At 47.7% G+C, this 16,525-nt stretch overlaps 2 protein-coding genes across 3 annotated transcripts in view; one reads left to right on the top strand and one right to left on the bottom strand.

The window, feature by feature from the left end:
• Positions 1-5,840, top strand: part of FNDC9 (fibronectin type III domain containing 9) — a 34,326-nt gene extending 28,486 nt beyond the window's left edge. Inside the window, exons 1-2 of one of the 2 annotated variants that reach the window (XM_037397876.1) lie at positions 726-3,387; positions 4,359-5,840. In XM_037397876.1, coding sequence (XP_037253773.1) covers positions 4,366-5,028 — 663 coding nt within the window. In that variant the 5' untranslated portion in view covers positions 726-3,387; positions 4,359-4,365 and the 3' untranslated portion in view covers positions 5,029-5,840. Of the gene's footprint in view, positions 1-725; positions 3,388-4,358 lie in introns of those variants that run through there. The other variant, XM_037397875.1, reaches the window with a different exon arrangement.
• CYFIP2 (cytoplasmic FMR1 interacting protein 2) overlaps positions 1-16,525 on the bottom strand; it is a 55,088-nt gene that overhangs the window by 18,674 nt on the left and 19,889 nt on the right. Inside the window, 20 exon segments of the mRNA XM_037397877.1 lie at positions 5,871-5,958; positions 6,455-6,654; positions 7,321-7,440; positions 7,792-7,818; positions 7,820-7,840; positions 7,842-7,902; positions 8,898-8,974; positions 9,531-9,627; positions 10,355-10,511; positions 11,044-11,082; positions 11,085-11,123; positions 11,126-11,225; positions 11,481-11,701; positions 11,956-12,044; positions 12,046-12,119; positions 12,666-12,705; positions 12,707-12,789; positions 13,417-13,463; positions 13,466-13,535; positions 14,379-14,496. Coding sequence (XP_037253774.1) covers positions 5,871-5,958; positions 6,455-6,654; positions 7,321-7,440; positions 7,792-7,818; positions 7,820-7,840; positions 7,842-7,902; positions 8,898-8,974; positions 9,531-9,627; positions 10,355-10,511; positions 11,044-11,082; positions 11,085-11,123; positions 11,126-11,225; positions 11,481-11,701; positions 11,956-12,044; positions 12,046-12,119; positions 12,666-12,705; positions 12,707-12,789; positions 13,417-13,463; positions 13,466-13,535; positions 14,379-14,496 — 1,768 coding nt within the window.

Here is a 16,525-nt window from a genome sequence, read left to right as displayed (position 1 = left end):
TAAGGGTGAGATACACAGCCTGGGGTAAAGACTGTAGGATGTAAAAAATGACACCAGTGGGTATTTTAAGACAAAACAGCTGAAGGTACAAGCTGGCTGCATGGCACGGCTAGCTCCCCCGTGCTGGGCTGCCTGCGGCCACCCCCTCGGAGAGCCAGAGCAAAACCCCCAGTCTTGCTGCCCCCTGGGAGCAGCAGCTGCTGAAGACACTGTGGAGGTCTGCCCCACCTCTGGTTTGGGGCCAAACGGGCAGGTTTTGGGGCTGGGAGGCCGGGAGCACAGGCACGCTGGGATCTGCAGTGCAGCGCAGAGCTCCCGGCATCCCGCAGAGCCCAGATGTCCCACCCTGTGCCCAGGGCTCAGGGCCGGCCAACAGGGACAGCTGTCTGTACTTGGGGGCACGTGGAGAAGGCCCCCACGTTGCTTTGGGAGCTCAGGAGGTTACTAGGGATGCTCCAGAGCTGATTCAGCAGCAAATGAAGCAGAACAAAACCCAGTTGTCATACCCGTGTCTTTGAATTTGTTTGTTGGCCGTCACCCAGACCTGTCTGAGCTCACCTGAGGGAAAGCAGGGACAGTTTTATCCAATAAAATAGATCAGAGAAAGAAACAAAAGATGTGCCTGTGCCAGAACCCCCTTGGAAAAAAGCAGAACTTATGAAAGAGGAATATACTTAAGAGACAAAAAAGGACTTGCACATAACTAGTCCAGGCTCCCAGCCAACCTAACCTCAGTGCGACAGCTGAGATGGTGTCTTAGAAAGTGAAAAACAATTCTGACCAGAATTGTCAGAGGAGGGTCTCTCAGCCAAGCAGCCTGAATATGGCCTGGTTCCTTCCCCTGCCACAAGGAACCTTCACTCTCCCTAGAAAGCTTTTACCATATTCAGCTGCATCAGTCGAGACCTTGATGCCAAAAAATATTATTTTCCCTAACTGGGATGGACAGGACATACACAATGCAGCAGGCGTGTTTATATACTGTACTGAGGCTGTGTCTGGGTATATTCTGTGTCTTAGCGTAACGCCGCGCTATACCAACTACTGATTTTCAGGGACTGTATACACTGCTATGATTTCCCAAGCTGGTGGCCACGGCAGGCCAGGTAGCACAGCCCACGCGGTCGGTCGGAGGGGGATCAGCAGCCCCCGCTGCCAACACCTCCTGCAGCAACCGCAGCTCTGTAACGCCTTTGTGCTGTTGCTGCAGACATGGAAGCAGAAAATAGCATTGCTCCATCCCATTCACACGCCGTAACTATTTTTACAAGCGCCGGCAGCATGCACTGTCCTTCAGGTTACATCTGCCTGCGTGCTTGCTAAAAAATGGGGGGGGAAATTCAACCAGGGAAATGGAAGCTGGGATTTCCAGAAAGTCTGATGTGACCCTGGGTTGGCAGTGCAAGAAAAAGAGAAGCACTTGTGAAAGTACGTAAGTGAAGCCCAATCTAAAGCATTTACAGCGCTAAGAAGTGGTCAATGAGCAGTAAGTAGTGGGTTGCTAGTAATTTTGCAGCTTTTTTGTTAGAGGCTTGGCAACCTGCTGTTTTGTAAGTGGCTGAATGACAGAAAACGGCTCATTTTCTGCCGGCCACCGGAGCACAACCGCGGTTGCATCCTCCGATGAGGAGTGAAGGGTCCCAGGCAGGGCCACAGCTGAGTCCACCTGCAGACAGTGCTGGAGCAGTCCTGACACTGGCATGGTTTTAGCATCTTCTCATCCTGGGAAATGAGAATTTCCAGCACCTCACCAGTGTAAACTGGTGCAAGCTTGATTTTGAGAGCAGATAATACCAACACCACTGAAAATATTGCTGGGTTTTCCTTTGAGCTAGGCACGCAGAAAGGTCAGCAGGACCCTTTGCTGGCCTAATCCAGCTATTCCTGTTTTCCTGTTTCCTCCTTTCCTGCTAACACATCTTATTTGTGAAAATTTTGAAGCGGCTATGAACACTGATAAATTCAACAACCCAAATGCCGTAAGAAAGCAGTTCTCTCATGAAAACTTTACCACCTCATGTAATCCACCTTTCTGAAGCACGGATTTATATGCTCAGCTCTCTCCCTGCAGGGAAGGATGTACTTTACTCACAGCATGGGACCAGCTAAGAGCTCTCTATCCACCTGCTCTTGTAAGCAGGACCAAGCCATTTAAGAGGCAGGAAGCCACCTGGGAGCACTTTCACTTCCATCCCTGCCCATAATTATTTTCATCTCTGCTCCCAGTTTTCAGCTCGCTGGCAGCCACAGCTCACACACAGAGACAGAAGGGAATACAGATCTTGGAAGACAAAACCAAAACATCCAGAACTGCAAAACATAAATCAAAAGCAAGGGTTGCATGTACTCCCCAGGCTTGTAATAACCTCTTCTGATGCAGCTTGCATCAGCTTATCACTGTTGATATTTAGAAGATCTTTGAAATGTTGCAAGCACTTTTCCAGGAACAACATGGAATGGGTAACTCCAGACCCAGACCCAACATTTCTTCTGGGAAAGTTCCTCTCTTGAATACATTTTGGCTTCAGGGAGCAGCGAGTCACTTGTTCAGAGCCTCTCCTTACCAGACCCAGTGCCACGTCTGTCCCCTCCTGGCCACAGACTCGAGCTGCTCCCCTGAAACACCGCTGGCACTGGCTTTGCCTCTCCCTCCTGCCCTCTTGCCAGACTAACAGGCAAATCCCTGAGCTGTCTACAAGGCAGGGGCATTCAAAGAAGAGCCTGTCTTAATCCCACAGGAGTTCAGCAGGAGCTCAAGGTCTTTGCAAACCCAGTTCCTATTCCCATCACACAGTTTAGAAAATATTAAAAAGCTAATGGACACTGCTGCAGCAATTAGGGATAAAAATCCACTGCTCACTGGCTTTGGCTTAAATCAGTAGTTTAAATCTGCAAGAAATCATAGAATGATAGATAAAGCCCCTGAATGCTAAATTATCAATGTGTATTGCAGGCCAGGATCCCAGATTTAACATCATGTGCCAACATGTCTCTAAGCCCAGACCCTGCCTGGGGGGCAGTGATGGTCTTGCTGGGGGACTGTGGATAGTGGGGAAAAAAAGAAAACCCCAACCAACCCAAACACGCCAGCAAACAAAATTACCTGGCTTGTTTTTTCCACCTCAGAGACACCTATTTCTCTCAGGCAAGAGCTTTTAGGGATAACATTCCCAAATCACTTGAAGATGCCTGCCCATCCTTTCTTACTGGTTGCTATGGTGAGAGATGACGGAGCCCCAGACGGGTATAATATGAGGCAGTGCGAGGGGAAGGGATGTAGCAGAGGAGGGAGACGAGCGGTGGGAAGAGGGGAAGGTGCTGCCTGGGGCCACGCTGCTCACCAGCACCTCACCAGCACCGCCGGCCACTGCGGACCTGCCCAGAGAGGTAAGCGGCTGCTACAGGGCTCAGCGATGGGTGTGCGTGCTGTTCTGCTTTTCATGTAAGAAGGGTTAAAACAGTTAAGAGGAGCTGATTTTTGAGTGAATGAAAGGAAAGTTAGCTATACTAAATGAGAGAGGAAGAAGGACAAAACCAAACCGGTTCTATTGCATGGAGCTCTTGGCTGGTTGGGAGAGAAAACCCTGCAATGAGGCTCAAAGAACACTCTGGGGATCTAAAGGAGTGATGTATTAATTTGTGGCTGTTTCTAAACAGTAATTTGTTAGTGATCAGCATCTTTTATCTGGGGGAGAGCTTTGTACTTATTATTCATATATTTGTATTTCCCTAAAGGTGTTGATTTTACATTTCACCAACCTTTAGATTTCACATTTAAGATTGTGATATTACAGTGAGATGCTGCAGGAACAGGAAGAGTTTATGCTCTATTAAGCAACAAGTAAGGTACAGAAAACGCAGCAAGCAAACCAGTGAATTAATCATTATGCAGCTTTTTAAATGGCATTTAGGTGTAAAATCAAAATCTCTATTGGCAGCTTTACAAGGCAAGCTGGAGCTAGTTTAATGATTAGTTTATGTTAATCACACTTGCAGTACCCTTTCTATTCCATGGTAAACGAAAGAGCTAAAAAAGCTTCCTATACAGACAACTAGTCATAAAGAAGAGATTTTAAAAAAAATCTAACTAGAGCATAAAGCATGTCCTATGTCCCCGTTAGGTATTTTTGGTTATGAAGTAGGGTGATACAGTACTCTGGGAACCAGCAGGATTCATCTTTTGTAATTTTAGCCATCTAAGATCTAGCATCTAATCTAAACCCAATCTAAGAGCCAGGCATAGTCCTGAGTCCAATCTAAGGGCCAGTAAAGCTGGTGGGAAGACCCCACTGATGTCAGTGGCCTCTGAGCCTGTACACAAACCAGGCAACTCAGCCTCTCCCTGCATATGGTTTCAGGGGCACAATGAACATCGAAGTGCAGAACATCACTTACACCAGCGCCACCGTCTCCTGGGCCATGAACAACCCCTGTCCAGAGAACTACTACCACGTCATGTACCGCCCCAACTGGAACAGCGTCTTCGCTGGCTACTTACGCCAAAACTTCCACCGCGAGGAGCGAGTTCCTCACCCCCTCAGCTCCCTTGTCCTCCACCGACTCACCCCATCCACCATCTACGTCCTCTGCATCACGTGCAAGAACTCTTACCCCTCCAGCAACCACTGCACCACCTTCCACACTCTGGACAAAACCCCTCTGGTTTTTGGTGGCTCTAAGCATGAGTCTACCACCTCCATGTGGATGGTGAGCAGCCTGCTGCTCCTCTGCTTCATTGCTCTCCTGGCCTACGGCTGCCTGCAGTTCTGGTCGGCACGATGCCACCGGGCTGCGAGGCTGAAGCACCCCGATGACAGCCCTGACGAAGCCGGTGAAGGGAGCAGCTCGCTGGAGGGGCCACTGAATGACGGACTGAGAGAGGAGCTTCTGGAAGTCCCCATGACCACAGTGCTAATGCGGAGCTCCAGTTTCATGAGGGAGAGTCCCTACAGATCCCCTCACTGCTTTTTTTCCTATAAAAACAGCGATGATAAAAGGGCCATCTTGCCGCAGCACGGCCTTCAATGAGAGCAATATCAAGACAGACCCTGCTTAGAGAACCCTGTTTGGTTCGCGCTGCTCTTTCCCAGCTCCTGCCAACAGGACTGTCTGTGTGTCCACGGGGGCTGTCTGTCCCAGGGTAGAACATGAGGTGGGGGCATTGGCTGCAGGGAGAAAGATTTTTGTCAAGCGACAAAAATATTCTCATTTGCTGAGGGTTTTTTTAAAAGAAACCGATTCAGCTCTCTGGGAAGGGCCAGGCTTGGCTGACTGTAATGTCATTAGCTAATCTTCATCAGTGCTGTAGATTCACTTCAGAGTCATCAATCAACATGCAAAAGAAATAAACTCCACTCAAGTACTTTCACACTTGAGTGATGCTCCACCAGCATCACACTCCAAGCCCTCATAATGCCTGTATAAACAGTCATCACAGCCTGACAAAAAGAGCTTTTTGTCAGTATTAAGTAGTCTACATTTGCACAAAGTATTTTAGTAATTCCCATTTTGAACTACAAATGGGATTCCTGAAGCGGTACCTAACTTGGGGAGGAGCACTGCTTTGGAGCTCCAACTTGGTCTCCTCTCTGCACATTTAAGTGGATGCGACTTGGTCTCAGCGTAAACGCTAAGCACAGAGCAGTGTCAGCATCCCTTAAACTGGGCATGTTACGGAGAGGAATACAGGAAAGTAATAGCAAAAGCACACTGAATCTGCTTCTTGCATGGCTTTTTGGTTTCACACAGCAACACAACCCTGCACATTTGCACCCACCATTCTGTTAATGAACCAGTTCTTGCATTTCTTTCTTCCTAAATAAATACTTCCAACATCCATCCCTTCTGGCTGCTGTGGCTCATTTACTGACCTTGGATCCATAGAGGTAATACGGCTGAACATTGGCTGGCTTGTCCCGCTGGGGTTCCTGCGTGAATGGGATTGCTGTCCTCACAAACCTGTGGCACGCACGGGAGACGGGAGGGAAAGCTGTCAGAGCCCAGGTAACTGTGTTGAGTGCGGATACAGCATGGTCTGGGTGAACTGCAGTTGCAGACTAATTACCAGTTCATCACCTGAGCTACACAAACTGGAATGCAAACTCCTGCCCCAAACTATTGGTGGTGTAAAAGATCAGTTTAACCTACCAAAGGTGAGTTTTTTTCTCCTTTGGGGCAGCCAAGAAACCCATATATGAGCAGCTGCCACAGTTCTGCTGCTTAGTAAACCAACTCTCTAGACCAAGCTAGTTCAATCACTAACTGCTGCTTGCATTTGTTACTAACATTTCCAAGGGGAGCTGGTGGGCTTTAACTTCATTTACAGTGTAACTATTGCATCCCATAAGGAATGCAAACCTCACCGCAATGCATGTGAGTGTTACGTGGCAGGTTTGACATTTTGGAGAGAAAAGCAGGGTCTCCAGATGCCCCCTGCGTTGGTCTTCCTCCTCACCTGTTGGTGGATCCATTGTAGCAGTAATTGGGTAGAAAGTCAAAGTTGAGTTCCCAGAAGACGTGGAGGGTGATGCGCCCATAGGGTGCGGAGACATTGTGGTTGGCCTCCCGGAACATGGCATCAAAGCTGTCCAAAGTCATGTGCTTGCACAGCAACCTGTGAGTCAGGCGATTTATTTCCAAGAGCCACTCCAGCTCCTGCAGCACATAAAGCAGCAGCAAATGCAACCTATTACCAAGCTGACAACAGAAACAGCTGATTTAATTGCCAGGGGAATGATTTTGTATGCGCACCTACACAGAACTTTCCAGGTGAGGATGCAGAAAATGCTAAAGACATCAATTTAACTCAGTGGCCAAGGCCAATTGCACCTCCACTCAGGGGGGTCCTGGTCCAGTGTCTCGTAAATCTGCAGGAAGCAAAATTAATTTGTTCCCTGCTGAGCACTGGCTGGCTTTCACAACAGAGTCCTCCAAAGGTGGAAACCAGTAATTTTACACTACTTGACTCTGATGCTCCTGTAAGGTATCAAAGACAGCAAATCCTGCGCACACCTAAACGATGTCTCAGCCACCCTCAACAGGGGAAAGTCAAGATTTCCTTCTCCCAGGTTACAGGACTCTCTTATATGAACTCTGCAAAATCTAACTGCTGACTGTCACCTTGTGATTTATGCAGATACTTAATGGTCCAATAATGCAATAAAAGCTGCATAAATAGTAGAGACTCAGCAGCATAAAGAATGAAACACGGCTGGCTGAAACCTGCTGTAGGTGGGACCGGAAGCAGAAGACAGTTGGCTGTATATCCATAGCAGCACATTGTTGTCTCTGTTCATACTCACAGTCAATAACAGTTCTTACCACTATGGATGTCAGGTCCTCGCTCTCAAAGCGGCTAATGGCCTGGTCTAACGATTTGTACATTGCTGCTGAGATGCGCTGGGTAATGAGCCTGTTCAGGTCGATTGATCTACCCAGCAACTGCAAAAAGAAGAGATGATATTTGCACGCTATATACAGATGGGGAAAAAGGTATTTAATTTTTTTTTTTAACAGACGCAAATTAAAACCAAACATCCAAGTCTGCTTAAATGTGAAAGTGGTGATGCAAATGCCTTCATTGAGTTTACAATTACTTAAAAGGGAAAGAGGGAAATGCGGAGCACAACTCATTTTTCCCTCGGGCCCCATGCCCTCAGAGCGGTGTGTCAGAAAAGGTTCAACCCTTCTCATTGCAGCACCGACTCTGAGCCCAGCACTAGGATCCAACCACCAACAAAATGATAACAGACCAAGAGCTACGAGTACTGGAGTGTACTGCTTGCAGCATACCTGAACGTGCCTCTGCTTGAGCAGTGTTTTCGTAGCGGTTGGATGGTGGGGTATGGAATAATCACTCCATAATTCTTACATTCAGCCCGGAAACGTTTGTCCAATAAAACACTGAAAAAAGGAATCAGTGTCAGAAAAAAAGAAACATACACTGTCAGCTTCTCTCTGGATCTTTTCCAGGGTTGTTTTCATCCTTCTTTTCATCTTGCTTTGAATGCTGAGAAATTCCCACACACTAATAACTCTGCTCACACCACTAAATCACAGAGCAGCACTTGTTAACTGGGGACTGCCATGCTGTTGTCCATCATTCTTGGTTTTTATGGATAAACCATTCAAAAAGATAAAAGACTCTGCTGAAAGATATCACTAGTGTCAGGTACTGGGGTGGTCCCACAGGCACGCTCCCTCCTTAAAGATGTGCTGTGGGAACATCTGGTTGATTGCTCTCCTTCTGCAAGGCCAAATGTGATCTAGAGACAAAACTCCTTGCAGACCTTACACCAAGACTTGGTTCACCTTTGGGGACATGAGGAGAACTCTCACTAGAGTTCATCCACATTCTTTAAAGGGGTAAGAAGGAAATTGTCACAAGGTCTAGCTCCCCACAGGAAGCAAGCGACTCTGCAGAAGTCCTGCAGGCAGTTGCTGCCGAGTGTGTGACCTAAGATACTGAGTACCCTTCACTAGCGTTATTACAAGTCTCGCGCGCGCCTCGTCCCTAGGTGAGGACAAGTATGGTATTCCTATTTTGTAGAGATGGGCAGGCTTCCTCCACTTACCTGCCTGGTACACAAAGTAAGCAAGGGATGTGTCTTCTGCATAGGCTCGGTTTGCTTTGCTGCTGCTCTCACAAACTGTACTCAGACGGCTTATTAGGATGCCAACTATTATTTTTTCACTTTTTACCATATCTCCCTTGCCACCATTAATTCATTTTCCCCATCTACATTGGTCTGACATGGTCAGCCAGCTCTGTGGGACAAGGATGATCTATTTTGTTATGTCTACTTGAAGCGGCTACTCCCTGAAGGAAAACCTTTCAGTTAACAGCAATTTGGATGCAGCGATATCATCAATCATCATCATCAGCCAGGTTCTCCTACCTGCCAGCCATTGCTTTGTAATAGGCAAAGATCTGATCCGCCAACTTGTACACAAATTGATCAAAGCACAAATTCACCTAGGGGAGAAAAAAACAGGACTTTGTGAGGGTGTCACCAGCACAGAACAGCTCCTTCCTACACATGCAAGATCAATGTAATTCAACTCAGAGCTCTAATTTAATATGTACATGTATGATACACTATCTAAAACCAGTCCTGCAGTTCTCACACGCTCAAGGTAAGCAGAAAATTGCAGTTACATTTCTCTCTTACAATTTCTGCATGTTCTTACAGGTCCTGGTCCCCCATCCTCAGTCATCCTTCTCTCTCAGGTATCTCCGGTTTCTCATTTTCCTCTGATGTCTCACAACCCTCTGACCATCAGACAGACTCCTCCATGCCCCCAGTGTCTGACAGCCCTTGGCTTCCACAGTTCCCCATGGGTACCACTAAGATCAAACCCTGGATCAACAGGTCTGTAAGTTCTCTGGAAAATCTGACCTTCTGAAACTTTTCAGCGTGATGGGGTATTTCTTTCAGAGATGCACTGACTGCTAGATGGGGCTGTCCAAACGGTCAATGTGACCCAGTGAGCTGAGCTCTTTCTGTACAATAAAGATGAAGAGAACTTACTTCAGCTTCAATTTCATCTACAGGAACTGCTTTTTGAACTTTGGTCAAGGCATAAGATGCGCTGTCATTATAGAGGTCCAAGGGGTACAGTACATACCTGAGGGCAAGAAGACAGATCATGTCTTAAATTAACTTTGGGGCATATCAGCATAAACAAGCCAGTGTATGTGCCTTGCTTGGTGCTAAAAGAGGCTTTTCTCTGATTGCACTCCTGTCACTTCACTCCCCTCCAGCCCTCAAATACTCCTTCTTTGCCCTGCTGGAAGCACTACAATAAGCTGGATTTGAACTGCAACTTGTTCAATCAACACTTGCTCCTTCTCTGCCCTTAAAAAAGCTTCCATCCTGTCCCACTTCACAGAGTGCTCTGACAATGGCCATAAAATGGAAAACAATGTTTTCCTAATGAGGAAGATATTAGACATTATTAGATTTCATCAGCAATTCTTCATTATTTATCATATATATATATAATATATATAAACCCCCAATGTGTTTAGGTCCTTAGCCAGGGCCCTTTGGTTGCCCATGCTGTCTGACTGCTGCATGCAGATGATGGTACCACCAAGCAGTGCCCACATCAGAACAGAGCAGTTGCCAGCTGCTGGTTTATGACACGTAAGTAAGTGCCAGCGCCAGGAACCCACCCGTGTGCGACTGCTAACGAGGTATTCATACAGCACAGATTCATGTAACCGCAAGTCAAAAAACATCTATTTTCCCTCCCACATCAAAAAGACCGTTCATCAGCAGCCTACCCTTCTCCCAGAAAAATCCCAAGCCCCACTGCATGCACAGTCCCAACACAGCCCATTGGCTCTTACTCCATCATGGAAGGTTCTTTGGTTTCCAGGATATGGTCCGTGAGGATCCAGGGCATGGACATTTCAATGGGGAACTGGATGCGGCGGCCCATGGTCAGCTCCAGGAAGAATTCCCGGAACCAGAGCTGGGACAGGTCACAGCACTGCTGCAGCGCTTCTGAAACACAGAGGATGCCCCGAGGAGGGCACCCACGTTACCCCCAAGGAGGTGGCAGCGAGGGAAGCGCACAGGACACAGCTGCAGCCTCACAGTGGATGGCTGTTTGGGTAACATATTTCTAGGATGTCTGTTTTAAACCCAGACCATGTCCATGCTGGGTCTGAGCACTTGAATGGAAGAAGAAAGAAGAGATCATTCCTCTTGCTCCAGAGCTCCAAGGAGAATATTTCTATGGCTCAGAGTCATTCCGGAAGATTTCTTCTGTGCCCAGTGGCTCAGAAGTTTTTTGGGACAGAAAAAACTCCAGCCCAGAACATAACTATCCCCCGTGTCTGTTTGTTATTGCTCCCTCACTCCTGTTTGCATAATGATTAATACCTAGAAACATGCCTGAATCAGGCAGAAGTAGAACGTTTGGGAAAAAATCAAGGAAAATCTTCTGCACAGGTCAATGAGGAGCAAACCTGATCTATCTTTGCTTTTCTGAGCATGCAAGATTGATTCAAGCCTCCCCCTGCTGTAACCTCACCGCTGATGTTGAGAAGGTGGGTGAAGAAGAAGGACTGCTGTGGAACTCCTCAATGGCCAGGACTATTGGCCCATCCAGCTGCTCCTCAGAGTCTTCTTTGAGCCACTCTTGTCTGCTATGAGGGACTCCAGCATGGTCCGCACCATGTAAACTTTGGAAGAAGTTGACATGCAGTTACAACTCTCCAGGGAGACACCACCACACACAGTCATGGTGCTCTGCAACAAAAAATAACACTCTCCCAGGTGGCTAGTACTCTTTGCACCCATAAGCCACCATCTTTCTGAGCTATAGACATCACATCCCTAAAAAAGGACGCTTTGGGAACTATACAACAAACAAGCATCAAATCAACACTTAACACACAACAGTGAAGACTTTGTGGAACAGACCACAGAAACAGCTGCTAATCCACAGCTAGGAGATTCCTACACGGCTGTAAGACCATTAATTCCCCACACAGGAGACGGACATTTACATACCTGCGTACTCGATGGTCCTACTGCGCGTCGTGGGACTTTAATATCAAATCCACCTTTAGGATCCTTCTCACCTCTCAAGCAAGGATCATTTGGAGGCTCTCGACCTCCCTCCCAGTCACAGATTGTCTTCCGAATGCCTGAAGGACACTGGAGTGGATGGGAGAGGGAAAGTAGTGCTTAAGCTTGATTCTACTTCAAGATGAAATATTCACTGCTGTGCACATATGGAGGAAAAGTATCTGAGGTGGGGACATACACTGTCCTTACTGGGGGAGACATGGCCAAAAGTCACCTTGGGAAGAGCTGCTGGCCAAGGTATGTTGGCTGGTTGTATTCCCTGAGGTGTATACAGGGCCATGCGCTTACAGTACGAATGTGTTACACGGATAAACACCGGGCTTTGCATGACATTCAGGAAGGACAGACTGACCTGATCAGAACATCTTCTTCTTCCTGACCGCCTGCCTGAGCGGCTCTCGCAGGGTCACCTGGGCAAAGTCCTGCAGGGCTGCGTAGATGGTTGCGGATGGCTTGGTTAAAGACACTCTCCATCCGGCCCATCAGCACTTGCAGACCTTTGATCATGGCAATTACCTGAAGCAGAAATTAAACCTAGGTGTATTAGCTATTTTTTCCATTGTATCAAGAGGTCCATAAATCCAACATTAACAGAATTTGGGACTAAATTAATTCTGCTCAAGTAACTTGGGTCGGGTAATTAGGTGGCATCCAGCCAGGGTCACCCATCCACCTACACCCCTTTTTTTTTTTCAGGAGCCTGAAACCTCTTTTCAGTCAGGAGAGGCTTAATACAGCAATATTAAGAAACACAGGGATTCACTCTGTCTTTCTCCAGCATGCAAACACAGCGTAAGAAGAGCACGATCAGCACAGAGAGAATTGCTCGCCATGCGCTGCTGCTGTGTTTCTATCCCAGCAGGAGCTCCTAAGAACTTAATTTGCCCCTTAGTTCTGGACAAATTAAGGGCCACAGGGATGTGAGAACCCTTAATCCCTTAACGTGGGCCACAGGGATGAGAACTGGCTGAGTATGGCAAGATGCCCTTCCCTTCTTTCCTTGGCCTGAGGAACATGGACAGGCAACCACCCCTGGCTGGTTCTTGTGCAGTTGGTACCTACCTCCACAAAGGCAAACTTCTCTTCACTGGTGTATTGTACCGGGTGGTCTCTCATACTCTTCTGCTGTTCCTGGGCAATCCTTGTTACAGAATTTATCTGTGGGATGAACCAGCTTCCAAGAGTACTAGAAGATGGAAAGAGACTCTGTCAACATTGCAATAAGTGAGAAGCCAGGCTGGAAAGACTGAGGAGGGACCTGTGCCAGGAAAACACTCCCTAGACATTACTGCAGTTGTTTGGCGTACTTCTGGGAGCAGCATTTGTGCTTCCTCCTGGCTTATTATACATGTACTGAATATTGGTTTTGTTTATTTGGGAGGTTGCCAGTCATATTGGGCTTTTGACATATGTGGACTTTTATTGAGTTGTGGTTGAAATTTTCCAGATTAAGAATTTCCATCATCATTTGAATTACAGTTTTAGAGAGACCCAGACTCATCCAAAACAGCCCGGTTTTAACCAAGGTGGTCCAGGTTAGGAGAACAGTCCCCTCCTAACATCAGTGAGGACCTCCAGCACCTGCAAAGGGCGGTGAAGGTCCAGGGTGAGATGATCAAGCTCTCTTTCTCCGTTTGGTACAGAGCTCAGGGTCATTAGCTGCACCATAGCACGTCTGTTAATGGCTTGAAGCTAGGCAACATGAAAGGAAGCTCACCTTTCCACAGTCTTTTTTACATGCCATGTCAAAACATTCACGCTCACCTGGGAAGAGGAGGACAACACCACTCACCACTTCCATGGGTGCACTCACCACTTCCATGACGTGGGCACTCCACTTGGACAGCAGCTGCAGTCCCGCAAAGCCAGATCAAAGAGCTCTCTGTACTCTTCATCTGATTTCTGGCTGTCCAGTCCTGAGCCAGTGACCACCTGGAGAACTCACATCCATCACATCACATGGCATCAGGGCTAGACCCAGCAACTTGCTGCGGAGGCTTCACTGAGCCAAAACATCAGCCACAGATCTCTTTCTCACAATCCCAGCTGAAACGAATTCCCTGTGACCTTACGATCAAACTAAAATTGAACAGTGTTTATCCCGTCCCTCTGGAAACGGGGTACAACTTGGTGGGCTCTTTTTACAGTGACATTTATTTCCGACAGAAAAATGTCTGACCCGTCACCCTCAGAGCAAATAACTGTTTCATTCCATTTCCCCCATTCCTTTTCGACAGCCTAATACTACTGAAATCCTTGAGAGTCCTTTACTGATTTACAAATGCCAGAAAGGGCTGAAAATGTTAACAATTCATTAAACTACAGTGATGAATGAAGATCACAGATTTGCAAGAAAACAGTCCCAATGCCATCAGAGAGGGTGCTGCTATGCAGTAATGAAGAGAACAGAGATGCCCCTGTGAACTTTCCTCAAAGCCCTGACCAATAGCTCTGTGTAACAGAAAAGACCATTTGCAAGTCATGGGCGTTCTGTCACCATCGCTGATACTAAACATTTAATTGCAATTTTTTCTGCTTCTTACTTTAACAAAGCTGCAGCCAAAGAGCAGAAACCGTTGCCGTAGATCTGCTGGTGCACATCACTTTGCACCTGCAGGAGCCTTTCATAGCCTGCTTTTTTATTGCTGAATCAGGAAGTGGTTTGTTCCACCTGTGTTCTTCTTCCCCCCTCACTGTATGCCCTTGGCAGACCACACTCATCCTCTCCCAGCCTCATCCACCCAACGAGCCCGCGTGACCACCCGCTGAGCTTACCTCACTGTTGCTGTAGCGAGCAAGCTCTGAGATGAAGCGGATGTGGTCGTCTCGGATCTGGACCATCTGCTCACAGATGTTGTACTGGGGACTTATGCTGCTCTGAGTGCATGTCCACCTGGGCAAAAAAGCAAAGGTTTCAAGGACAGGACACGGGGCTCCACTCTGACACCCCCAGGGACAAAGCCTTGCACTCATCTGCTCTCTTCACTCCAGAATGCTCAAGACATGCCATCTTCAGGGCAAATGTCAGCCTCTGCCATCTCTCTCATGTCCCCTGGTGTGTGGGGTCTTCCAGAGGTGGTCTCACACAGCATGATGGGTACACCTGCCTCACCTTTCAGCCTGAATATCTCTGTTCCATCCACCCCGAAGGCTGCTCTCCATGTCGGGCTCACCTACCCCCATGGGCAGAGACAGCTATTTCCCAGGCCACCGTCGGACAAGCTTTCAGGGAAGGATGAACTGCAAAGACCCAGCATTGTTTGCACCCTTATTGCTAAACCACAGGGTAATCATCCCCTTAGAGGTCATCCCTCCACGTCTGAAACAGCTGGGTCATGCTGCCTTCTCCTGCAAGGAAAGACTCCACAAGGGGCCAGGAAGGGAATAGCCCTCCCACTCTGTTTTTGGCTTTGGCTCACGGCACCAGCTCAGTGAACAACCCTGAGTATAAATGACGAGCAGATTGTGATTAAATGAACTAGATTTTCATTTGCTTTGAGCCACATGTACCATGTAACAGTGTAATGACATCCTACAAGAAGGCAGCGCTCCCCTCCCAAAGGCACAGCCATATGCAGAAACGGTATGAATCAGGTGTGTTTAATTAAGCATCTCATTTTCCCCCATTCTGTATGAGACCGTAGAACAAACGGCTCCACCAAAATGCCTTGGTGCAAGCACAAGTCTGTCAGGGAGACCCTTATGTCCTTACTCTGTCATCACAATATTCAGCTCTGCTTTTTTCCCCCCTAAATAATTGTCATCTTACGACAACAGTCATCTTCTCCAATGTAGATTGACTGTAGAAAAGGGAAGTGAGAAATCTGCCTCGATATGGACATAGACCGAAGACATATTCCTACGGTTAACTGCGAGGCACTTGTTGCCAATATATGTGGTGGCAGAAGGTCCTGGAACTTCTGGGCCACATCATCCCTTGTGAAATCCATCCTCCCACAGCCCCATCGCTCGACTCTTACCCGTTTCAATGTGCTGTGCTCCCCACCGGACCAATCGGCAGGTTAGCAGGAATGGTCAGGGCTGCACCAGCCCTCCTGCCACACACAAACCTAGTCCACAGGCAGAAACAAAGCGCCATGCAGGAAAACATCCGATTAATTCCACTTTCATGGAGACAGGGAGGGAAAGAAAGTGACAAAAAACTTAGTAAGAAATGGGATAGATATGAACCACCTCGGCAGAGTTAGTGCTGGGAGTCCCATGCAATTTGCGGGAAAGCAAGTGAGTGGGGAAGAAACATCGGTTCGTAAGGCACGGCACACAGACCTGGTAAGACAGATTTCAAGACAAACATTAAAATTGTGCACAAGAAACGCCGCGAGCCACCTTGGGTTTGAGATGAGAAAATGAATGCATAGTTTCGTTGAAATGTGCTTCTGAATGATTTGGGATAAAAGGTGCATTTTTTAGACCATTTTTCCCCTTTAAAATTGAGTTTTCAAAAATACTCTTTAGATTATAGTTTGTCAGAATTTTAATTTTTTTCTCCCCTCCCCCCCCCCCCCCCCCCCCCCCCCCAATTTTCATTAAAACCTTTTGCTCATGAATTTTTGCCACGTTGTTTTCAAGTTTTCATCAACAATTAATGGCACTTTCAACCAGCCTTTGGGCGGGCAGGGGAGGCTGCTCCTGGGTGAGCCACAGGGTGGGCAAAAAGCCGGACCCTCCGGGATGGAAGGGGACGAGCACACGAGCGGAGAGCTGCAGGTTAGATCCTGTCCTGCTGAAGAGACAGCTCGGCCAGGCTGCTTCTTGCAGACACTGGAGAAATCTGACTTCCACGGATGCAAGGGTCCCATGGCGAAAGGCCACTCGCCGGTGACAGCCAGGCTGCCTCGGCCACTACAGCCAGACACAGCTCAGTCTGGGCTTTGCTTACGTGGGGTCGCAAACGCCATCCA

This window comes from Falco rusticolus, chromosome 8, assembly GCF_015220075.1.
Source record: "Falco rusticolus isolate bFalRus1 chromosome 8, bFalRus1.pri, whole genome shotgun sequence".
NCBI classification, from domain to species: Eukaryota; Metazoa; Chordata; class Aves; order Falconiformes; family Falconidae; genus Falco; species Falco rusticolus.
This window is presented reverse-complemented; position numbering and strand designations above follow the sequence as displayed.